Source organism: Cygnus atratus, chromosome 5, assembly GCF_013377495.2.
Source record: "Cygnus atratus isolate AKBS03 ecotype Queensland, Australia chromosome 5, CAtr_DNAZoo_HiC_assembly, whole genome shotgun sequence".
NCBI classification, from domain to species: Eukaryota; Metazoa; Chordata; class Aves; order Anseriformes; family Anatidae; genus Cygnus; species Cygnus atratus.
The window spans coordinates 20222369-20249066 of NC_066366.1; the positions used below are offsets into that span (position 1 = coordinate 20222369).

Here is a 26698-nt window from a genome sequence, read left to right on the forward strand (position 1 = left end):
GCTTAGCCTTGATTAAGACAGTAATGTTTATGTTTTACTCGAGCTCTCCACCTAGGGTTGCAAGCCCAGAATGCATTATGAAGATAGCCAAGAAAAGGCATATTCACTGCTCTTTATTTTGTGGCTAAATAGGAGGAAAGGTCTGAGCTTTAGCCACAGGAAAGCAGGGACGCACTATGAAAAAGGTTGAGAACCACCATGGGAACTTCATTAACACCAAGTTTCCTCTGCTTGTGTTAATGGTGTCTGTTACAGGCTCTTATACAGGCAAGCACAACCATTTTGTTTACTGTACTGCTTGTATGGTTTCTCCTAGCATGGCACACTTTTCACTTGCTGTGTACAAACACACAAGTTTTCCTGGAAGATCTTTACTGCAAAATGCTACAACTGTGATGAAAGCAAAGGTAGAGATTGGCAAAAAAGGTGAATTTTACCTAGTTATGAATGTGCTTTCCCCCCACCATAAATGACATGTATGAATTTAAACTCTATATTTTCAGTTTAGAAGGAGAAAGCATACAGCAAAGTATATGAGCTGATTTTTCAAAAAATACAAGTGTGTATGTATCTCAGAAAAGCTGCTACAGGTGGCCAGTAATGCCTCCACATCCAGACGGTGAAAAGGAATGAACATAGACTCATAGAATCATTAAGGTTGGATAAGACCTCCAAGATCATCTGGTCCAACCATCACCCTACCACCGCTATTATCCACTAAGCCATGTCACTAAGCACCATGTCCAACCTCTCCTTAAACACTTCCAGGGACGGTGACTCCACCATTTCTCTTGGGAAACCCATTCCAATGCCTGACTACTCTTTCTGAGAAGAAATGTCTCCTAATTTCCAACCTAAACCTCCCCTGGTGCAACTTGAGGCCATTCCCTCTAGTCCTATCGTTAGTTATCTGAGAGGCCGAGCCCAGCTTTCCACTACTTCCTTTCAGGTGGTTGTAGAGAGGATGGGATACAGAAGTTCTCTGACCTGTCTGCCAACATCTAACCTCAGTAGTTCTCTGAATGTGCTCAGTGTTATATTTAAACAATTTTTAAAAGGTCTCGTAAGGTACTGATAAAGAAAATAGCTGGCATTCAAACAGCAAGCCCCAAGCCCTAAAATGTATTTACAGTGCCTGGCTGTAGGGGAAGGTTAGGTCACACCATGACAGCCCTTCTAGAGAAGCAACTGCGTGTCCTTATGAGCAGTTGTAGTGGGTCAAACCAAAGGTCAGCATCGTCTCATGGAATGGCCAATAACAGCTGACTAAGGGAGAGTATCAGACTAGGCAAACATATAATGACATTTCCCTTGTGTATTCTCTCAGGACTTCCTGAGCTAAAGGCATTATGTTAGTTTGGTAAGTCTCTGGTATTCAAAGTGAGTGAATTACAATTCAATGAGTTTCACTATGGACCCGGTAAGTGCCTCCTTTTGCTTGTTCTGAGTTTGCTATTTACTACTTTAATTTTGTTGTGCACCTTACATGTTGAAAGACTGCAGAAAATTATACAGTATTGACCCTCTCTATACACTGATGCTCTCTGTCATGTGCCTCCTTAGTCATCTTTCTTCCAAGCTGAATCTCCTAGGTATATTTTAGATGTTCCGCAATGTTGATCAATGTTGTCACTTTTTTTGCTGTTATATTATCTTCAGTTTGAGATGAGGTGCGATAATAAGTGCACAAGTATTCAAGATAAAGACACAGCATTGATTTGTACAGTGGTATAATGGCATTTTCTGTTTCATTTTCCCCCTTTTTTTTTTTTTTTCATTTTCCATTGCCAGCACTCTGTTTTCTTTCTGACCACTACTGAGCACTGGGCTGTTCCTTTCGTAGACCACACATTACAACTCCAAGTTGTCTCTTCTGAGCAGTAACAGCTAGTTCAGAGCTCATCATTGTATATATACAGCCAGGATTGTTTTTTCCCAGGTGCATTACTTTATATTTACCTGAACTGAATTTTATCTGCTATTTTATATCCCCTTCACACAAAATCATGAAGTTCTTGTGCTACTGTTCACATTAGACTTACATTTTTACAATCCAATAAGCACTGTAACTGCCCTGTTTGCCTTGGTTTCCATTTAATTTATGAATATGCTGAGAACCAAAGGCCCCAGGAATAACAATCTTTGAAAAAAAGAAGTGACCTCTGAAATTGAAAAAACTGACCACTCTTGTCTTTTATTTTCTTTCTTTTTTTTTTCCTTCTTTACAACACTTACTTGTCCTTAAGAGGATCCTCCCCCTCTGCTGGTGGCAGTTCAATTTGTTGCAGACATTTGTTCAGGGACTGTGATTGGTCCCTTCTGGAAATCCAGCTATACTGGATATCAAATGGAAATCCCCTGTAGACATGCTTGCTAGTTCCCTGAGAAAGCTGTGTAAAAAGGCTTTGACTTTTCTTTGACATACTGTATTTATTTGGATATCTACCAGTTCTATTTTTATTCTATTTTCTGTAAAAGTCTTCCAGGTTATGAGCACCCTTGTGCAAAGATGCAAGGAAGATGTTGCCTACTGTTTGCACAAGGCACTATAAATTAATATATGCAAAAAGAACATGTATATTAGGAGACATTCTTGCTGAAACAAATCTCTTGCCTGACTTTGTGTAGAACACTACACCTCTCAAAGCCCTAGTTTGTCTCTATAAAATGTGAAAGAGTATACAGACTTATTTTGCACAATTCTGTCAAATGCAATGAAATACTGATAAATTAATAGAGACATGCAAACTGTATGTTCAGTGACAGTGATAGCAATAGGTCATAAATGTTTGGATCTCAGGTTTGAGTTACTTTTAAGAGACATATGCCTGCAAGCCTGCAGTGCCATCCTAAGCCTCCCCTGAAATGTTTGAAGAACATGCAAATATAAGTACATATTTTCAATCAAATCCATTTTGTGAAGAAATATTCAGTGATGAGTGTTTCACGTTTCAATTATGAATTGTCAATTCACTCCAATTTTGGAAAAGATTTGTGACCCAAAATCCAATTAATTTTGTGGAGAGATTTTTTGTGGTATTTCAAGAAACTGTACTGTCACTACTAGCTGAAGTCCGTCCAAACAAGATATGTGATTTTCTTTCAAAGAAAAAACTTTTATTCCACTTGGAAATGGATGGTCTTTGCAAAGCTCTGACCTTCTCCTTGACAGCTACAAATGGACTACTATTTATGACTTGTTTCTATAAGCCACTTAATGTAGCAAGCTAGATTATAGATAGCAATTTATTTGTAAAAATCATAATAAAACAGAATTGTTTTAAATGCCAGATGTGGATAAATGGGGAGCAAAAACTGATGAGGCAAAGTTCGTGTTCTTGAATCTACACTGAGGAATTGTGGCAGCCTTTTGGTTTATCTGCACTTAGAATCAATTTGGTAATTTTTAATTCACTATTTTTTTTGTTGTTTGCTTAACATTTATTAATTGATTGTTATACTCATGCAATTAATTCAAAAGTTGGCAACGTTAACATGCAGAGATTAATTTTGTTTTACTCAACCACCCCCTAGAATACATTTTTTTGAACAACAGGTTACCAAGAAATTACCTCCACATCAATCACATTTATAAATGAGATACAGTAGGGGTGTTGCATGCCATCTGTCAATCCACAATGAACCTTTCTTTATATTTGACTAAGTTTTCCTATGTAATTTAATAAAATTACAAGAAAAAATTAGGACAGCTATTAGGACAGCTCCATCTTTCACTCACTGGAGTCCTGACCAAAAGACAATTTGAATATTTAGGACTCATCCCTTGCAAGGTTGGAAGTCTCTCCTTTAAGAGTATGATGCACATATCAGGTCCTATTGAAATAAATGCTGCCTGCCCCATCATCAGCTGGTCACAGAATTTGTACCTCTACAACAACCTTCAGGTTGCTCAGCTGTCAAGTGTTTCTCATCTGGAATGAGAGCCATTCATTTACCCTTGATGTCACACTCATTTACAATGGCTGAAATGTTTATTCAGAAGGGAAGTAGAGATAATGAGCAAGGTTTCTTTGCTCTTGGTTACCAGGGGCTATTCACAAGACTTCAGACTCACTCACTGTGTTTCTCATTGTGACACAAAAAAGCACAGAAAAAATAGTGTTGCCAACTGTCATTATTTTATTATGACTTTCACCATATTTGGTGTTTAACCGAAAGCCTCAATTTCTGTGCCTTTTTTTCCTCTCTGTGTGATTCAGGTTGCTGCTGTAAACCAGATAAATTGACAAAATAGAATTTTTTATATAGACAGGCAAGGAATATGCCTTAGACAATGCGTTCTATATAGGGCTAGAATGGACCCAAGCATTTTGTTCTCAAAATGAGGATTTTATATTTCTCACAGTCAGTACAGAGGTTCAGATAAATCTGCACAGTTAGGTACAAGAAGACACAAAGAATGAATTCAGCACTCAATGCAGACCTTAAGATACATGAGTGTGCAAGCTGTGATGCATGGAAGTGCTGCAAGGCTTCTAGGAACCCAACCCAGACATTTATTTATTTTTGCACAGAGAATAAAACATGGTCTTGGTTCTCTCTCCTGTAATGCTGGGAAAACTACGTAGAAGAAAACTCCAGTCTTTTCAGCATTTGAGTTAAAAATCTGAAGTTAATTCTTTATGTAACAAGCAGGGATTGTTACACATATTTCATATATGCTTCAATCACATGGCAAGTCCACTGATTTAGTGGGACTATATCCATGATCTATGTGAAAAATAAGAATCTACGTGATCTTGGTATCTGTTAAGATTATGGGAAATTTATACAATATTTAACAAAACAGTATCAGTGAATTCCTATAGAACGTAATTAGAATCTACAAAAATAATGTCAAATGCCTTAGAGTAGTATCTTTTTGATAGGTTTTACAATCATCCTATGGAAATGCTTTACCAAGCACATAAATTCCCTATTAAAATATATGGGATCATTAAAGATACCCTGAGAAAAAAAAAACGTCACCTCATTCTTAATAAACCAGTTAGAACTTTTCACTAAAGAGAGGGAAATAGGCTAGGGGCATTTGTAAATCTTGGATACATTTATATTTTTTGACTTGGTGAGTTAATAGTAGCCCACTGCATATTGATCTGCACCTCTGTGAAATCCAAGGATGCCTGGTATTGCCTGACCAGGTAAAATAGCTCAGGATTTGTCTCATTATCCTGTATAAGTCATTTCTATTAACATTTTTCCTCTTTTGTCATCCACTTATGTCAAGCACCTTCTGTAAATCTCAGGTGAAATCCACAGGACACTTTGTACAAAAATACGCTTTGAATAATTGAGTGTCTGGTTTAGCTGCTAAATTCAAAGCAAGCCGGGCTATGGCACTGTATATTTTGTTGGATGTATTTTCTGGCTTTGTGGGGTATTGGCTGCATGATCTGATAAAAACTGAGGCTAAATGAACTCTACAATTTGTATTCCTACAGCCACAAGTTTATTGGCTTGCTTTTTTTTTTTTCCTTGGCTCTGTCTGTAAGGTTCATTACTTACAGTTACTGCAGAATCAATTTGAAATGGCCAAAATCAGTGATGGAATTTATAGCACAATAAATGTACTGCCATACAAGTGCTGTTACACATGAAAGGGCCTGGGAATATTCTTTTCAGCAATCCTTCTACATAGCAGAGTGTTCTGTTTTTATCAATTTAACAGAATCATCACAGGCATATTCTGAGAGGTGTAATCCTGACAGCTACACAGCAGATTTTCTCTGAGGCAGATATTTTTACAGGAAAACAATATTATTGATAAAATCTTAGCATATCAGAACACAGAAGGGAAACTGAACACATCTTTTTCATTCTCCACATCAGGCATTTGAAGTTCTATTTCACCAAAAAAACACAACAAAACAAACCAACAAAACAAACAACAAAACAACAACAAAAAGCAAGCCAATCCTGAACCAGAAACAGTCTATAAAGAAAGCATTCTCACACTCTCGAGATAGATGTTAATTAGTTATCCGTTTAGGAACTCTGCAATCTAAAGTAAGAGCACAGTGGGCACTATGGTCTGTGGAAAATGTGGAGGGCACTTGAAGCTAAAACATAAAGTATAGCATCAGGAGTTGCCTGTTTATAAAGTTTATAAAGATTTACAATTCTATTTAGTCTATTCTTCCTCCCAAGTATCTCTATTATGGACATTTCATATTTTATGCCATTTTGAAGCACAAAAAATTTTAACTTTAGCATGATACATTGTGAAAAAAAATACAGAAAAGACAGATGGCAGGCTGTCCTCCCCAAAACTCAATTTCATAATATGCATGTGATTGCTAATAGGCAGGCACTAAAAAACAATTTTCCTTGACGGAGAAGAGCTGATAAATTGTCAACATAAACTTTGCCTGTGGTTGCTCCAGTGATCTAAAGCTCTTCTGTGAGTTTCGTACCATCAAAGTCTGCATCTTACAACCATATCAAAATTTATGAATGCACATGACTATAAAGTGACTGAAAGCAACCCATAATGCATGTTTGCCTATTGTGAATCAGCTCCTTGATTCTTCTGGAAAAACTGTGTCCAGTACCCCTTTCTTAACCCTGGGCATATGACTGTGGGAGAGCCAGGCTAGGTTCAGTGATGCCTGGTGAGCTAATTAAGACGGCTTTGCATTTAGGTATCTCTTAATCACAGTGCTAGGTCTACTGGTAGACTGCCCTAGCCAACATAGTCTTTGTAATAACACAACAAAGTGAATGATGACAAAAACTGAAAGCAGTTGAGTATTTAGGGAAAAATATGTACACATCTGATCATCTGAGCAGGGAAAAACAAATGAGAAGGCTATTAAGCTGGTGGTTTTCAAAAGGAGAAATGCTTCTCTAATATTTCAGATAAAAACATGCCTAAACATTCCAATATGTGAAAGAATTCAAAAGGCCTGTTGTATTCACATGAAATAAAATAAAGCACTGCATTCGTGCATGCACACATTCTTGGGGAAAATTCCTAAACTATTTGTATGTTGAATAAGAACTGTTTACACTGAAAGTGCAAAGCATTCATTTCAGATTTAAACATTTTACTATAGCTGGTAAGCACGAGTTACGATTTTCTGAAAGGCTTATAACTATTAAATATCTGTATGCCTGTAGGAATTAAGATCTTATTTCTCAAAATAACTGAGAAGCAGTAACTCAACAGCAGATGAGCTGTGTCTGCTCTAGTATAAACGTATTTGCCTGGAACAAAATAAGGTGATGCTCCCACCACGTATTTAATTAGAAAATTTTCTTAAGTTTGATTGTGAAGACTATGAAACATTTTGATTGGGCTCTTCCTATTATACAGAGAAAATGCTGCTTGCAAGGAGGTGACTAATTCTGTAAAGTGAAGCCATGGGAAGAATCCATAATTCTTGAACTTTCTTTTAACTAGAACAATACTGTCAATATTAAAGTCCTGTTGCTCTAATTGCTTGCAGTTTATATTGCTCTTCATATGCCCCTTAAATTAAAAATAAAAGAACTGCAGTAGACCAAGAATAGATTTCAAAATTAGGAAATAATGCCAAACTTTGGCAGATACGCTCTTTTCCAAGTATATTTGGATAGAGCCACTGATGTTATATATTGTTTGGTCTAGGATGGAAAATTATACAGAGCCTAGAATTATAACTGAATATACCTATACAAAGGAAAGGGAAAAGTGGGTGGAAATGAGAGCTTTTAATGTGCTACCACAAACAAAATTGAAAAACATATTGTTTACAACTGATGAAACAGACCTTGACTGTGTCCTTTTAATGGCAAGCAATTCACACAGCAATGTGAACAAGAAGTTCAGAGAGAATAAAATACCTATCCATAAAAGTGAAATAAAACTTATAACCCTCTTTAGGGTAACCTCTTCAGAGCTCAGACATCTATGCAATATGTATGGATTGATAATACAGGCTCTAATAAGAAGTTTGCATGAAAATTAACACTTCCTGTAATACACTTAATATTTTAATTTGTTTGGGGTCTTTTGCAAGATTTTTAAATAATGTAGAAAATTAGAATAGATGTAGCCTCCCAAACTTATTTTCAGATATTATTTTTCTTTAAGCAGGCATAAAATGCTTGGTTCTAAGGAGGTATAGCCAAAAAACATAGCAATAACAATTAAAATTTCTTATTTCATACTGGTTATAGATGTATTAAGGTGTATAAGCTCCAGGGTCAGTATAAGCCTTGCTCAGCTTTCTTTAAAAGCATTGGGAGTAATAAAGACTTCCACTTTATCTTCGGTGAAATAATACTGCTGAAATATCACCTCATTTTTGATGTCAGCAATGATTTCTTTTTACCTCCATGATGTCAAATGGGAATTATTATTATTAGAACGACAGCTTCCTAATGATGCTGTAAAAAGGAGAAACTGAAATTCTTCCCACCAAACATTCATATTCTGCCTTCTCCGTAGGGTAAAGCAGATGGGCTCAACCAAATGCCACGCTGAATAAAGATATTCTTCAGCTAGTATCACTGCATAAAACAGAAGAATCAAGAAGCATGCCTGAACATTTAGAAACAGAGGCATAATAGCATATTGGGTTATATAGTGGTATATATGCACTTTAGACAATAGAGCAAAAGGACATTTGTACTGTAGGAAGACTGTCTGGGAAACATGGCCTAAAACCCCTGATCAATTTTCTGTTCTAGAAGGTAAATACAGAAAATTAGTGTGCAGATGCATCAGATTAAGTCAACAGCTGTGGGGAATAAAAGTCTCATGTAATGGTCCTTGTTCTACCAAGGGCTTCACGTATAGCATACTGGTGCTGAAAAGCTCTGTGCCTTTGTTATCCCTTTTTGCTGCATGAGCAGGTACAGAGGAATCTTCCTTCTTATTAACAGCAAATTATATAAAAAATCTGGCTTTTGAGGAAATGATAGGCCTTAAACCTTATGAAGCTACCTATTTTTCTAGAAAGTCTGTGAAGAGCAGCTGTAGAGTGGTACTGTCTGCGTGAAGGAGTGGGGCATTTTGACTTGCTAGTACTTTCACTTTGGTCCAAATATAAAGAGCTACAGTGCATAATGATTCCCTATAATTTATACGCATGCATATTACATATGCATAATGCATCAACTTCATACTAAATCTAATGAGAAGCTTGGAGGTCTTCAGTTTGGAGAAATCTATGGTGGGTATGAAACATATTAAGCAAATTGAAAAAAAAAAAAAAAAAGGTCTCTCTATAGAGTTTATTTTGATATAAGAAAGGCAAGTTTGTAAAGAGACAAGCCAGCTGCCAGCCCAGGAGGTGGCTGCTGCCAGCCCTGCTCCTCTCCCACACTGAAGTGGCCAGAGGAGCAGAGTCAGGGAGTTCCCCTCGGCAAAATCCAAGTGGCAGGAAAACATGTTTCCCTGCTGGGACATTGCTTCTTTCTCTTTCTGAGGACAAAGATTTTGAAGTAGTTCTTCTACAGTCAGTGGTACCCCAGTCTGAGAGCAGGAATTCATCTTTTACTAAGTGTTCTGCAAATGTGCTGCTAAACTTTGTACCATTTGATCAGAGTATTTTTTATTTGGCATCTCATTTTCCCTATTCAGGGCAACCATCAAAACAAAGGAAGTACCAGCCTGAGAAAATGAAGTGTGATGTGCCTGAACGCAGAGATGATTTGACAATGTTCATGTGTTAGGAAGAAAGGCTGAGGATGAAGTACTGCATGCAATCACGGCTGGCTCTGACACAATCGGCCATTGTTATCTTTGGCAAGTAACTTGATCTCTTAGTATGTCAGCACTTTCCAGCCTCACAGGAGTGTTGCAAAAGTACATTCATTAATATAAATGACATTATAAGCAACAGGAAAAAGCCAATAAAATATAATGCTTTCTGAAGATACAAACCTGCACAAAAAAGTAAAAGAAAGTTTTAAAAAAATGGGAGAGATATGGGTTAAAAATAAATGAGAAGTAAAGATGCTTTTCCAAGTTTAGGACTTGGTGAAATCATAACTCAGTGTTCATATGATTTTTGCACAATGTAAATAAATGAATGCAGTTATTATATGATGAGAAATATGAAAAGTAGGAAGCAAAAATAAAAGGAACTTTTATAAGAATTCTGTAGGGACAACTTTGACAGGACAAAGAAACATACATGAATTGTGGGCAGCTAACACATTTCAGCATGTATTGAGTAGAAGAACTAATGATGAAGGAAAGATTACTGGAAAATTAATGACGACAGTATTTAAATAGGGTCTTAAATATTTCCAGCTGTAAAATAAATATCCTCTGTTGTTTTTTAAATTTAAAAGGATATGTGATTGAAAAAAATATATGTTAATGAGACCCAGCTTGTGTAGCTGCTATGTAAAAGGTGCTGTACAACCTTAGCTGTTCAAGAGAACACACTGAATTATAGCGCCCTTGCTTTTGTAGAGTGGACGTAGAGACAGTTGATAACACATAACCTCTTTACCTCCTTGAGTGCAAAAACTACAATCTTTCCTGGTGTCTGTGTTACACATGGATGATACATTTGAAATGAACTTCTTCTTTCCCAACTAATATAGCCTGTAACAGATCATAGTGTAATGAACAGTGATATGTGAATGCAGGTACTAAATTTATGGAACTTCTAAAATATATTTTTGTTTAAAATTTTTGTGTAATTCTTTAAGAAAATATTTCCTTGCCAAGGCAACAGTGAAGAATACTCTCTTGCAAAAATGTGGTCTTAACCTTCTAATTAACCAATGACACTATTTATACAAAAGGTAAATACACGTGTTTGCATAAGTTATCAGGATTATACCCCTATGATGTCAGTTCGAGATGTGTATTTTCTATTTAACAGCTATCGATTTAATTTTACCATATCAAGATGTTATGCAGAATATGAGAAATAAATTTTCTTAAACGTAAAATTCACTGAAATGCAAGCCTTAGAACCTTCCTATTACTTTCATCTTAGTTCTGAATTTCATGACTGCTTCACACTCAATAAAGATTTACCAGTGGAGAGATGATACTGCTTCTGCAAGTACCACTGATGAGCAAGAAGATGTGCTCTTCTACATTAGCTTGATATTAGTTACATTTTTTTCAGGGTATCAGCTTCTTGTCTTTTCTAAGCATACGTTAGAGAAAAAACTTTGAACTGTTGAAAGAGGTAAAGATCTTTAAAAAGCTACTACTGTCTGCATTTACACATCGAATACACTGTTTACATTATGAAAAGGAGGTGGGCCAAAATATCCCCTGGTGGCAGTTAGAAAAACAGCCAAGTGGAGCAGAGATGTTGGCAGCAACATCTGCCTGAATTCTGGCTGGTGATTCTTCACAGAGCACCGTGCGGTTCTCTTGGCTCCTACATAAGGCTTATTCCCACTCACTAACAACAAGCAGTGGCAGACAACAACAGCTGACAATTTGAGAAAATTTTGGGAAGTGAAGTGCAGGCTTCTCTTCTTCAGTAGGCATTCCCACCTAGGAGCATACCTTCTCCCAGAGTGTAATAGGTGGCATGGTCTGCTTCTCACTCTGTTGAAATCTCACTGTTTCATCCACCCTCACTGGTCTCTGTGAGAAGGAAAGGGATTCACAGGAAAGGGACACTGGAAAGAGACTCACAGGCCCACTGCACTACTAGTTCACATTTAGATAAACAGTGCTACTTAGTGCAACAACCTCTTTTTTTTTTTTAATCTCTCTGACTCGATAAAACTTAGTTCTTGAAAGAACGCCTGATTTGGCTTGGAGCTGATATCTGTCCATTTTGAATGTTTTGTTATGTATCAGAGTAAATCTTGATCTCATAGTTTTCTTTCGCTGTTATATTCACTGATTTTTAATAAAGGTAGCTTCAGAATTATACTGCCTAAAAATCAGAATCAAAGGCATTTGCTGCTATTTTGGTGATGAACTCTTTTTATATCACTCATACTTTGCCAACAGAATTCATGAAAATAATTAATCTCTCAGAAAGTAGTCTGTGTTTGCTCAATTTTATGTTTTCTTTCCTTCCAGAATCCAGTCTGTGATCTAAGGTATTTCCCATTTATGCAGCTTGGAACACACTGCAACAAAATCACAACTCTGAAGTCATACGAACATTGAAGACACTATTTGAGGAGAAACAGATCCCGATATGGGTGTCACGAATACTACAGCTGCAGTCAGCATGAGGAATGATCAAAGTTTGAATGTGTCTTTTAAAGAAGGCTGTTATTAAAAGAGCTTTTATATAATAGTAACTGGTTAGTTTCCTTAGTACTACTGTAATAATAAATGCCTAACATATTCATGTCTCCAGATGATAGAACAGTTCTACAAATCATAGCTGAAAGATGCTCAGCCCTGAAAATGTTTTTTGAGAAGGCGGAGCTAGTAGCTGCTGAACACTTTTAAGAAGTTGGTTAATGTATTTAGATGTCAAGTGTGAACCAAGCTTCTCCAGACAGCTCTCCTAATAGAATCTCACAGCTCTGTAGCAAGGCATAAAATGAACTCTAGTCTTCTTAATCCTGTGGCAGACCATCTTTTCTTGAACCGTATCTTTATATCTACAAGTAGATACTTCATAAGTCTCAGATTGGCCCATTAGTATTTTGTTCTTTTATAAGTAATGCTGCATCTTTACTAGCTAAGAGACTTCCTTTTGACTAAAAGGTCATCGATTTACATGGGTGAATTCTCGATCAGTTCTTTCTCTCTGACAAATTACCTTTAAGTCTTCTCAGTGCTGAAAAGTCTGGGGAATGCATGTGCTGACATTTAGAAAACTCTTCACATAATGCTTTCTGATGTCGGTTTCTTATTCCTTCTTCACTCAATTAAGAAGGTGTGGCAGTAGCCATGTGATGAAATACTAAATATTGCGTTTTCTTCCTACAGAAAAAGGTCAGGATACCTTTCTGGGACAGAGTGAAATGCTTGACAAAAGATTTCAAGGGAGAAAAATATTAGAAGAGGAGAAAAGAATTTAGGCCAAGCTGGAAAGTGGGATATGTGAATTCCCTCAGGCTGTGGAGGGAATTAAATCTGACTCTAACATAACCCACATCCAAGCAATGCACTAATCATTAGACTATTATGCAAAAAACCAAGCCTCCTCTCTTTTCTTCTTTCTTTCTTATTCCCCTTAAATGAAAGGCGGTTTTCTGCTGTGTTCTCAACAAGCCCATGATTCTTAAAGTGGATTCTTAAAGTGATTTTGGCATAGAAACATCTGAAATTCTGAAATCCAGGTGAATCTTTCCCTTAGACAGGAAACAGTCATTTCAGTTTTAGATTGAATCAAGAGAACGGTATCACTAGGCAAACGTATTTGCACTAGGTAAGTGCAAAATGGCATAGTTTTGTCTCTCTAACAGAGATTTTGTCTGCCTTGCTCTCTTGTATAAAGGAACCTAAATGCTGCCAAAAATTGCACTTGAAGTGCACAACTGAGATTTCCAAATCTCACCCAACTCTTCAAGTTCTTCTAAAATAATAATAATAAAAAAAATTTTTTAAAAATAAAGTAGTAATATATACTGTGAAAAAGGCTGATAATAGAACTGTGATGAACATAAAATTACAACAGTAAATTTCAATTTCCATCTTCAAAATTGTCGTTCAAACAGTTCTAACTTCATTAAGATTTTAAATGCAAAAAACGAGCAGTTTCAGAAAATGTTTAATTTTAAATAAGATGATAGAAAGATAACATTAACCAAAACAAAAATATGAATACATGTAAACTAGAATGACTAATTTGAGAAAACTTTTTTATGGAGTTTTAAATATTTCTCACATTTTCAAGTTATATTGAAAATATTTTGATATACAGTAATTGATGTATGAGGCATAACTAACCAAATTTGAATCCTCCATTGCTGAAATGTGGACATTTGATTTGTGACAACACATCAAATTTTCTCAACTAAGCTTGCTAAATCAAAACTTTTATATAGCAATTTACTTAATTTTATGCAGCATGTCAACTGGTATGTAAGATTATAGTGTTGGTTTTAACAGTTCTTCGTGCTTTAATAAATAACGAATGAAGATAATTTTGCTCCCTTCATTGCAATTTGGTGAGATTAAGTTTGTGTATTTCCCCTAATAAGTTCTGTTACATATGAAGAACATCAGGAAAAGTAGGTGGAAATACCTGCTTTTGGCATTGATAAGAGCTGTGATTCTGTGAAGTAGCAATGCAGGGGTTACACTTGTCTCCAGTACTGACAATTCTGTGCCATACTAAAGGATTTCAGAACTCCTGTAAGTCATATATATACATATATACGTGTACATATATATATATATATACACACACACTGCTGAAACAAAGTCAACTTCATTCATCTCTGTAGACTGTGTATGTGCTTTCCCACAAACCCAGGGTGCTCGTGAAAGACACCAAAGACTCACTTCACGGACAGGTATCCAAACAACCTTTCAAATATTTCTTTTCTCGATAATAAGGCTCCAAAGTCTAAGGTTATATGTAAGATTTTGCTCAGTGCATGATAGCTGCTCTATTTACTTCCAGTTACTGAATTGTCTGAACTTGTTGCCTTGTGACCGCAGTGTTTTTGATGCTTTAGTGAAAGAAACATGCAGGCTGTTTCTTGTTGATGCTGAGTGGGCCAAAAGAGGCATCTAGGTAGCACAGCAGGTAGAAAGTACTGCTCCAACTATTTCTACAGCCTACAGGATTTTAAAGATGACCTGTTCTCTGCTGATGGATAGCCAAGAAGGTTGATTGCCAGGTTCCTGGGAGATGGTGAGGCAGCAGATGTTGGTTATCCCAATTCAGAGATTGCCATGGTGACAGTAAAAGTACTAGGGAATCTGGATGTGCTGACTACTTCTTTAACCCATTAATTATGCGTTGTTCAAGAGACCAGTAACAGACCCTAAAGGTTTGAACAAAGAAAATCCTAGCACAAGCTGACATGAAAGAAAAAATGACAAAACAATGACAAAAATGACAAAATATAATAGGATACTATAGGATAGTGGGAAATGTATCAGTGGACTTGAACAAAGTAGTTTTCAATTAAAATTTGCTTTGACATATATGTATGAAAGTAAGAGAACAGAAACATTGAAGGTGAAATAAGCTAAGTGGACAGAATTGTAACCTGCAAAAGGAGAAAAACGAGTAGAAGAGATAAAATGGAGACAACAAAAATCCAAATGAAATACAAAAGTATTTGTTATTGAAAACAACAACAACAAAAGAAAAAGGAAGATGTGATATATTTACAGCAGAGAAAAACAGTAAGTCTCTGTATCATGTATCTTAGACAACAGTTGTAATGGTAATACATTCTGAGTTTTGCAGTGAATGGAATTACCATTTTTCTCCTTTTATTTGTTTTCAATGTGTTTTGTCAGCTGACTACATTTTATCTGACTTTTTTTTAAGATTGTAGATTTACTCACTGAACAGTGAATAGCTCTCTAGCACTGTTTCTAAGCTCTTATCCTACAAGCTCTGAGACTAAGAATATAAATAAAATCCCATTCTAGGACAGTGCTGGGAAAAAAATGAAAGGGAAGGAGAGAGGTAGGATTAATCATGTAGCAGCCTTCCTGTTTCAGACTTTTAAGGTAATATCATTCATGGAAAGAAGACCATTATCTCCATCTTTAGGTATAATTCAAGAGTAATTAAATCAGTCCAGGAAGGGACTATAAACAGGGTTCATCTCATGTCAGAACAGTCTGGAACAAAGTCTCTTTGAGGTATACATATATGGATCTTTGTAAGTCTATTAGTGTGGTTTTTGTTCCCACATTTCTTTTCATAGAAAATTAGTCCTGACTAGATCAACCCAAATGATTAATCAATCTCGTTCTCTGACTGTTTTCAATTTTATGTGATTTTCCTGAGGCAGGGATCACTCATTCTGAAAATTGCCTAAGCATCTTGTGGACCACCTCAATCATTTGCTGTCTAAAGAAAACATTCATCAGCATTTCTCAAAGCAAGGGAAAAATGAAGATGTGGTTTCTGAGTTCAGAAAGAGTTTGAAACAAGAAAAAAATATTTCACAAACATGCAAAATTTTTGTCACTGCTGGAGGACTGAATCCATGGGGAACTGTGTACCCTTGGCAAAGCTAAAACCTGACTCACATAAGACAAGGACTTCTCAGCACACTGTTCCTGTTGTATGTCTGGATGCTTGATTAGGATGGTTACCCTCCCATGATGACACAGGAGCTCAAGGGAAGATGAGGAGGAAGGGAAAATTCAGTGCTCAGTATATTCTGAAGGTGTGAGGCAGCAGCTCCTGAGTCGGCCTGCTCCACCAGGATTTCCCACAGGAACTCTGCTGCTCATGGCCCCAGCTGGCATACTGCTTCCTGAATAAGGGCTGGAGGTCTTCCAGGGCCCTCTGACACAGAATGCAGCCAGCTCTTCCCATGAGCTTTGCCGATATTATGTAATTATTCTTCCCTTTGATAATTTCTTATAGCTGTACATCCATAAGGCTCATGGATCTTTACTAATTTTTATAAAATACATACCTAAGCTATTTCTAGAGGCCTCAGGTTCGTTCTAGTGCTGGACTTTCATAAATCAATAAATAAGTTGGTAACTTTCCTTAGAGTATGAATGACATTCACTATAGCAGTTGAGTTTTATTATGCTCACCTAGTACACTAAGAAGACAGTAACACGATCCAACTCATCTAAAATAAATATACAGTTTTAATAGGCAGTGGGGCTCATCAAAGCTGTAGATAATTATCATTCCAGAGAACACAGAGTGTCAATAACCATGTTTTTGAAAAACTGTCAAAGTGCAATTTATGTGATTGGACACAGCAGAAGTCAAACACTGTCAGTTACAAAATCTTCCTAAACATCAAAAAGCCAAAGAACTATACCTCTGTATCTGCACCTGCCTAGGATTTGCACACTGTTTCTGCAATTTTATTCATCTTGACTTGTTACTTCCTCATGGAAAAGTTTGGGAAAAAAAATGAATGTTTTAGCTATACACAGTTTTGTAAACTATATTTTTACTTTTTCTGCATTCTTTGTGTCTAGGGGAAGTTGCCCAAAAATGATATCTGATCTTTCAAATTTCATTTCATCAGTTGTGGTTTTTAATGTTTCCATGAGACATCAACAGGTTTTAAAAGAGAAAAGAAATTACATTTATATGATAGACATTACTGTGTCTTTCTTGAGTAAAGGATCTACTGAGAATTTCAAAAACTGTACTGTAACAAGTAAAAAACCCACTTGTGTACCAATCCCGTGTCCTATTTTGGTGCTGGACTAGCACAAGTTTGTCAGAAGTCCAAGAAGAGAGACGACAAAGTTACTCAAGTGCCTTCCTTGTTTTCTCACCTACATTTGGCAAAACTGTCAGACTGCAAAATCCAAAGATGAATTGTCTAATTTTTCCCATTATTATTGCAGCAAAAATATCCACTGAAGTTCTCTGCCAATCTAACTTTGGCCTAGACCTGATAAACCATGCTTAACCATGAAAATGAATATAACTCACATAACCTGACCACTTCATTCCTTTTCTTCCTCCTGAGACTAGTAGTACAACTCCCAGTCTTGTACCTTCTGAGACTTGAAAACCTGACAGTATGAACAAGTACTGAATACATTCTTTCAGGTGCTGACAGCTAACCAGTCACCAGCTCATAACTTTTGGTGTCTTAAGGAACTGTTCATTTGTACCTAAAATTCCATTAGCAACTACTTTAATCATCTTGATGCAGAAACTATCCAACAGAAGGACTCTCATTCATTTGGTTGCAAAAAAGGCATTTCTACCAGGAGAGTTTTACTACTCAGATAGACTACCTTGATGTCATATTCACAGAGAATTTTTGGGGATGAGTGAATTGGGGAATTTCACTTCAAAGCTCCTCTAAATCTTCCTCTGAAAACTGAAAAAAAAATGCTTTTGAAAGTTTTTAAATGAGTGTTGATGAGCACCTTCTCTAAATACACACACACTTTCTCAGACATGTTTCCTTGCACCACTCTTTTATCTTGTATAATACTTAATGGATGACATATTTCATTCCAGAAGTTGACAATGTTAAAAATGTGCTATTGCTTCTAGTTTTAGTGTACTGCAAAGCCACTGATAGCTACAGGCACTATAAGCGATATATGACTGAAGAAAAATGAGATTACTGCTGATAAGAAACAAGAGAGTTTCATATCTTAAAGGAGTAAGAAATCCAGCAAATATGATCCCCAGCAGCAGATACCCCTCAGACAGACAATGAAAGACAAATGGTGGAAAAGTACTCATTATGGCTTGTTGTTTTCTTCAGCCAGAAGAGCTGTGAACCTAAATAGAAAATTGTCTGCATGGAGAAATTCTACCTTTCTGAGAAAACACATAACCCCCCCAAAAAACTAACAGTCTAACTAAATGAGTAGTAATTTCACTAAGCAAAAGTGATGTTACTGTGACCCACCTTCTTTGGTAAAATATACATTTACTCTGAAAGTGTTGCTCTTTTGAAGGCCTTCATGCTATAATCAATGTTTACTGTAATAATCAATTTAACGGAAGTGTAGTACCACTACCAAACTGTAGGCTGGAAATACTGTACTAATCGTTCTTTAACAAAAGGAATGAAACATATGCAAATGTGAAATAGTTCCTTCCTCTAAATATTAATGTATCCCTGATACTAAAAGGAACATGATTTAAAGACGTCAATATTTCATGCTACAGTGCAATCCTTACCTTGTATCCTGACGATTTGATGTGCACTCCTCGCTTGGTCAGTGTAGATTTCATTCGGATGAAAAAAGAGCGCTCTAGAGTGTTGTCAGTGGTTAGTAAACTGGGGCTTGTAGATTCCACTAGGGAATAGAAAAAATACATATACACATAATTTAGATTTTATACATCCCCTCTAAGTTATTTTTCAGGTGCAATCCTTGAACTCACTAAAAATAAATGACTGATGGATGCTAAGAGTGTTGTAATCAATTTACCTCGTTTAGAAAACGTTTACTTAGCAAAAAAAAAATAAATTGAAAAATATATGTATACTCAGTAAGTCTCATTTTGAAGGTTTTTTTTTTTTCCTAGAGAATTTTTAACAGAGATTTGCATCATTAACTCTTTCTTGCACAATTTTGCTATGATTTGAATTATTTTGCCATGTTATGGCATCTTTTTAAAAATTGTGGACTTCTTCAGAGTTTTGGAAAAGGCAAAGCGTCACCGAGGCAATTCTATCTGCTGAAAGATGCTGCAAATTCTTCAGATCTTTATCCCCTAGACTCCATTCCTTTCTTGCAGTGACATCTACGATAAGTCACTGCTGCCTTGGTTTCTCCATTACTAAGGGTTAATTATTATCAATAAAGAATTGAAGCAGCCTGCAGGCAAAAATACTCAGGTAAGTGAGGCATTATGATGATGGTGATGATTATCATCAGCATCATACTTTTTAATTGTTGGTGACTAATTAGTCATTAATGGAATGTTTTTGTTGTCCAACATCCTCCTTGAAACTTTAGATCTCACTTATGCTTCTCACTTCCTCAACTGTAACCATTTAAAAATAATAAACAAATACTCTTAATATAAACTGTGATAAAATAGTGGATAAAAGAACAGTTGGCACCAAAATATTCCCTATACAATCTTTATTAATGCTATTTTTTGCCCGGATAACCAACACTTCCCTACCCCTCCCTTAAATATCATTCATGGGAAAATTCTGGAGTAGGCTTACAATAAGCAGGTATTAATGGAGCTTAACTCACTTTCTTTTTCAATAAGTAATGAATGCTGAAAAAAAAAGTTATTTTGAAGTTATTCTGATATTGTTTTGGAGAACCAACCCAGCTACTAGTAGAAAGTATTCAAGCACTTAATAAGCATTTGTTATGCAGTGAACAGAAACATCAAACCTTGTTTTTAAGCTAAGGATTTTATCGAATTGTCCTTGTTTTAATGTGGTCACGTTGTCTTGTGTTTGTGACATTTCAGGTCTATTGTGATGAAATAACTGACAACAGTGCTCCTTTCTTTGGTGTCTCTCAAGATTTTTTTGTTTTAGAGAGCATGAATTCGATGTCATTTTAAATGTACAGCTCTTTATCACTCAAGGGAAAAGCAGAGCCATGTTATATTTAGTACTTTCATTTCTTCTGATTAAATATGAATTACTATGAAATTTTTCTCATCATCTAACACGCCATAATACGCCAACAGCTTTTTAATACACTATATAAGCACAAACTTCTGCTCTAAGAGTTTAATTTGCCCCTCTAATCCAATCACATCAACCTTATTTCTCTTATCAGAGATTCCCATTTTGAATTAAATGAGCTCATTAGTTTTAATCAAAAGCAGAGAGATCAAAACTTAAACGTAAATGCTTTAGATCAGAACTGTCAGTCAGCCGTGCAGTTCTATTTTACTAAAACACAAGATCAGAGACCCTTAGAACCAATTTTTTCTTGTAAGGGATGCCAAGAGCTTGAAGATGCTATATTCCTTTTTTTTTTTTTTTTTTCTCCTTCTGTTGCTTCCAAGGACAGATTATACATTTAAGGTTAGACCTAATTTAGAGTATTTTTTTTATCCTGGTGGAAATGGAAAAGTATGCCATTCTGCTGTTGTCTCTTTCACATTTATTGGTGCTGGTCCTTGGAGACCTGAACAAATGTGAAGCTATCAGAATCCATGCAAAAAACCCGTCCTCAAAAAATTCATCTCTGTTCAGCAATATCACCTAAGAAATGAAATTCTGAAAGGAAAGATACGTGTTTCAGGGCACAGGGTAGTGGAACCCTGAAACTGCAACCAGGGTCACCAGGCTAGTAGCAGTACTGGCAAGATTAGGATCATTATTAATTATTATTATTATTACACAGTACTCTCCAGTGCAGTACTTAAAGAGTACATTAAGAAACCACAGCATGGGTGCTTCCTGCTGTGTGAAGAAACGCTAAAATCAGGTTAACAAGTGTAGCTGTTGTAGTCCAGCACATTACGCTCTAGCACAAGCAATAAGTACAATATGTCCTCATGTGTTCTAATGGTAATTACCTAAACACATAGAACTAACATTAATTAAATAGACAATATCTCATGCTTGAAAAATGATCTGGCTGTAATACATATGTACCATGCCCAAGAAATCAAAATTAAAAATTCCCTTTCATACAGATTTATGAAAGAAAGGAAAACAGCTAACATCTGGTACCATGTATATGGAATTGACATTTTCTGGGCTTATGCCACCTTATATCATGAGCTTAACATTAGTTTGCTGTTACTATAACTGGTACAAAACCTAAATATCTCTGTAAGTGAATGCTATAAAATGCATATAATTTATCCAGCGTAGTGGAACAGTGAACATCATATAAATATGTATTCTGAAGCGTTTGATTTTCTTTAACAAAAGGTACCTGAGAGTGTATGTGTGAGATGGGATTAGTTACCTAAAAGTCCAGAACAGCTTATGAACAGCTTTCTGAATTTCTCTCAGCAGAGAACCATTGGGGCTGTTAGTACAAATCTGCATTCAGAGTTGCACCCAGCCCTGGTAGATACTGTAACAATGCTAACTGTGATTATGCATGCAAGATTTTAAAAATAGGATCTGTACAGAACACATCTATGGATGTCAATGAGATTTGCACAGGAATATATGGAATGTGGTCCATCATGAGTTCTGAGGAGTTGATCTTAAATGCTTATCCCTCAGCCTTTTCATTTTTTTCGAATTATGTCGAAGGAGGCTAGCAATCTGAGGAATATCAGAATGAAACTCCGTAACAATTCATTTTTCAAGAAGTTGGTTTTCAGTTGTTGTTCTGTTTATAATTTGTAATCTTATACTCTTAAAAAAAGCCTGAAATAAACAAGGTCCACTCTACTTGATACTGTAGTTACTGAAGCTGTCTTTTGTACTGAAAAATAGTGCTCCTGGGCTGAATTTCCTGAGTCTAAAGCTACTGTTGAGTTATAAACCTCTGAAACTGTGAGTTTAGAATGCTAATAATATGATAAAAGTCAATGCTCACTGCGTGTGAATGAAAGCACAATACACTGTCAAGATTGGAAGTATAAAAAGTAAGTCTGGATTGTCTTTGCAAAACAGGTAATTGTGTACTCTGTTGGGAAAGTGCTTGCCTTTGTGTGTCCTTAAATTTCTTCGTCAGGTACTACTAAAGGAATAAACCTCTTTTCTTTCCACTCCCAAAGCTGCTAAAGCAGTACGAGACTTTTGGACACAAAGAGTGTATTGTCTGTTTTGAAGGGCATAAAACTGCAACCCCTATACCCATACAAAAGTGCCATAAATGTTAAAACCTTAATTAAGAACCACAGAAACAAATGAGGAGATAGTATGAACTAGTGACCAATTCACAAAATTATGTAGTTAACTCTTCCTAAGTCATTCTTTGTGAACCAGCATTGCAGCTCTGAGCCTTCAATGGGCTTTGGATTGGGAATAATCTTGGGCTTGGACCCCACAAAACAGTCATTTATCATTTAACTTTATATGCTGGAAGAGTTCTTCTGACATTGGTGGAATGTGCATTGAGAGATAAACATGCACATAATTATTTGGAGGAATGAGGTTCATGGCTCTGATCCTGCAATGATCCGCAGATGTACTCCAGCATCTGTGTGCAGCCTAACTTCATGCTATAGAGCAAAACAATGCAAATAATTGCTATTACACAGCTATAGCACAAGTATCATCTCTATGACTGATTCACAAGCACATTCAAATTCAGATAAACAATTTGTCCCCCAGGAAAGAAGTTGTTCCAAATTTGATTTATGTCTTAAATAACAAAATGCTGCCAAAGCAGCCTGAATAAATATTCACCAACTTCTGTTTTTTTTTTTTTTTTTTTTTTTTTTCCCCTCACATGCATTAAAAATAATTGAGAGGAGAAAAATAGCATTTTTTTTGCATGACAAACAGATAAAAGATAGGCTTCTCATTCTTAGGAGGACCAGAAGTTACAGATGGAAAACCACACACTAACAGGGAATTTGAGTGGGCTGGTGGGAAAAAGACTTATGGCTTAACGCACAGGAAATTCTGGATTTGGTATCATTTCAGGAAGTTTTTACTTGGTATGAATTTATCTTCCTTAAAACAGGTGCCTATGCAGTTTTTAAGAGACATTTTCAAACACCATATATACAGCTCTTAAAAGAGAAATAAGAGAACATACAAAATAGTAATAAAAAGGGAGTGCTCTTCTCATGTCATCTTCTACACTTGCAAACCACTTCACATATTTCTTAAATTCTGATAATTCTTTGCACAGGCAACTGAGAATCATCATATTAAGATGAATAATTAGGTAATATAAAACTATGGTTTTCAGTCAGACTAGATGCATCTTTGCAAATACTTCTATTTCTTTTGTGCAGTTTATTGCCTGTAATCAGGCATTAAAGGACTTCCTAGGAAAATTTAACCTTGGACAGTTAACTGTCCTGTTTTCTTATATTGCCTCTTAAAGTGTGTTTTTAATCACAAATGTGACTCTCAAAAAAGTACCATTTCCAAGCTCATTCTCTCTTAGTAACTTACTGATCAAATTTGATCATTTTACAAGCTAAAAGACTAATTTTTCTACCTACTAGCCCAGCAAATACAATTCAAAAGCTTCAAGTTAAGACAATTTATTCCTAGTAAGTGCAAGTTACTATGAAATTATTGTTAGCATATGTGCAAATGCATGGTTTTAAGTGAAATGGGTTCAATCTGATTGCAGGCTGAACATGGGCAAATACTGGAAGCTAAAACTTGGTCTAGCAAAGGTCCTGAAGACTCTTGGACTATTTGGATGAATGACTAAGGTGTACCTGAAGAGGGCTGGTGGGCACAGAGCTAACAACTTCTATACATGTCTCATACTGGTTTGTTCAGAATCTTGCAAAATGGAAGACTATGTGAACTATTTCATTAATGTTGTAGGCGGCATAGAAGAGGCTAGTTCATTCTTCCAAGGCGATACTATTACACAGTACTAACAGGTATAAACTGTAGGAATAATATTTTTGCTGTAAGCTGTCCCAGTTATGAACAGGAACAGACTAACCAGATTTTGATCTTGGAGGAATTCATAGTACTTGTATAGAACTTGTTAAGACTCTTAACTTTTCAGTTTTGCTATATACTGAAAAGCTGAAGAACTTAAGAATTGGACCCTAGGCTTTTGGTGACTTAGTTCTCATCTTTCCGTTATACGATGGGAATACTACTGGGTACTAGCCAAAGCCTCACTGAGAAGGGGAAGGCTCAAGGCAGCTTCTCCAAAATAAATGGAAAGAACAATGACTTCCTCTAAAGAACTTATTGCTAAGTAATGTTTTCAGCCAAGATAACCGTTCTTTTTTTGTCATTCTACCTCCAAGATGAAGACAATTCACTTTTCATGACCTATAAGCCTATTAGAAACTTGAAGGCATAAAAACTTTAAACCCTATCAGACTTCTCTTGAAGGCTGTTTCTTTTAGTGGTCTTTTGTTGTTGGTGGTGGTTGTTTTGTTGTTGTTGTTTTCCGTATCCCTCCAAGTTTTCCAAACCAGCAAGTGATGGGATGAGCTGGTATCTCAGGTTAGTTCAGTTAGATTGTCATTATATAAAATATTTAATTCTTACAAATAATTTGATATTGAAGCCTTATGTATATTTCTTTCATAATTTTTACATTTTCAACAATGTCTATATTTATACACATGTGATTATTTTTATAACTCAAATCTGTAATTACAAGGCTACAGTTCACATTTGAAGGAGCATACGTTAAGCAAAAACTGGGAGAAAAAGTGACTAGCTCAGATACATGCAGCCTCTGTCTTCAATGTGATAAAAGTACGTGCATTCTGAAAAATCAGTGGAGTAGCAGTGAATTTAGATACAACAGCCAAAAAGGTAGAACAGGTTTAATATCTGATCTGTCTCCTGCACTGTGGATTTACAAGAGCTTAGAATTACAAAGAAATATGTTAACTTGAACTGCCTGGCCACGACAGAGCATGATTAGTATTGTTAATTTACATAGTTAATCCTGTTTTTTTGATATGTTGAAAACTTCCTCTGAAGGAAGTAGTGAAAATCTCAATGCTTGACTATATAAAATTCAATGGGACAAACTAATAGAAATACGTTAAGTAGAACATTCATTTCAGGGATGAATTCTGAGTGACCAATTAAGCAACTTAAGCCATAAGAGTTTGGCCTAGCTCCTATATAAGTAATTAGTAATGCTATGAAAAGACTTCAGTCAAGCTCCTGATTACTATTTTATCATTTCTAGTATCTTGTGTCTCTTCCTTAGGGCTTTGATTGCACATGCCACAATTCAGTCTGGTATATGTGGTTACACCAACAATTGAAATGTGCTTGTGTTGTTCCCCAAAATAAACCAGACTTAACACTAACTACTTTTATGGCAAAAGTACGCCAGAATAATCTAAAGGATCCTAACACTCTTTTACAAATGAATAAGGAAATGTGTGCATGGGGTTAGTCACAAATTCAATTATAGTTTCACATACTAACACACATACACAACACAACTTTAATGAGTAAAGTTCATTTGTCTGTGATTGCTAATGCTCAGTTTGCAGATTTTGCAAGTGCAAACACTACTATGTGAATATTATATTCTGGGCATCTAGAACAATGCACCTGCATAAGCCATATTTTGAACTGCTGTCCTATAACAATATAGGACAATATAACAATATATAACAATAACGAGCTTACCCTGCCTTTTTTTTTTTTTTTTTAATCCAGACTAGTCCCATGTACTGAATGTAGTTATGTGGGACAAACTAGAGTAAAAACTCACTGATAGACTTTCCTTCTTAATCTACTGAGAAATTTTGGAATGTTCCACTATTCTTGCAGAACCAAAGTGATCTAACTACTCTTTATTGGACAAAGTATTACTCTAAAGCCTCTCAAAACTTCCTTTCTTCTGCTGCTGCTTCTTCCATTTCTTCTAGTCTAGAAATACGTCTTATCAGCCTATTAATTCCCACCACATGCAATTTACTTCCCGTGTAATCTTTATCCCACAGAATTCTTTATATATCTGGTAAAATATAGAATGAGTTAGGTGCCAGTATAGAGCTATAAATAAAGTGCTGCCAGGACAAAGCAATGAATAAGATTTTTGTTTCTCCTATAACATTGAAAGACAGATTTTACAACAAATTTTGGTAGTTCAATGATCTATGAAATACACGTAGAGGTTTTTTTTTTTTTTTTTCCTGTTTGAAAACAACATAATAAAGATTTGCTATTAAAAGAAGTAACCATGGTAGGAAACTTTAACTCTGAAACTCTTTGGAAATGTTACAGTCTACTGGGTTTCAATCCATTATCTAAGCACTTGCAAATGTATCCACATTCATCCAATAGACCGGAACAACTCTAAAAGAGCTGTTATGGTCTAGTGAGTGAGTGGTACATAAACCATACTGCACATGAAGCTCAAACTTCCTTCTATGCTTTTAGATTTAAAGCTAATTTATTTTAAGCTAAGGAATGAATAATCTGACCTGACCTCTTGGCTTGGTTTCATGTGAGGTTAGCAACACACATAAATTTTCAAGGTTCAGTGACAGTCCCAAAGAAAACTATCATAGTGGTATCATTTACTTATCATTTACTTATGTTGGAAGAGTTCTAATAAAGTTTTAAACAG

General features: G+C 35.9%; 1 protein-coding gene across 5 annotated transcripts in view; it reads right to left on the minus strand.

Annotated features, from left to right (window-relative positions):
* The window catches only part of NPAS3 (neuronal PAS domain protein 3), a 624784-nt gene that overhangs the window by 43837 nt on the left and 554249 nt on the right, over positions 1-26698 (minus strand). For all 5 annotated transcript variants that reach the window (XM_050710846.1, XM_035552119.2, XM_035552117.2 and 2 more), the window contains one exon: positions 18726-18844. In XM_050710846.1, coding sequence (XP_050566803.1) covers positions 18726-18844 — 119 coding nt within the window. The remainder of the gene's footprint in view (positions 1-18725; positions 18845-26698) is intronic.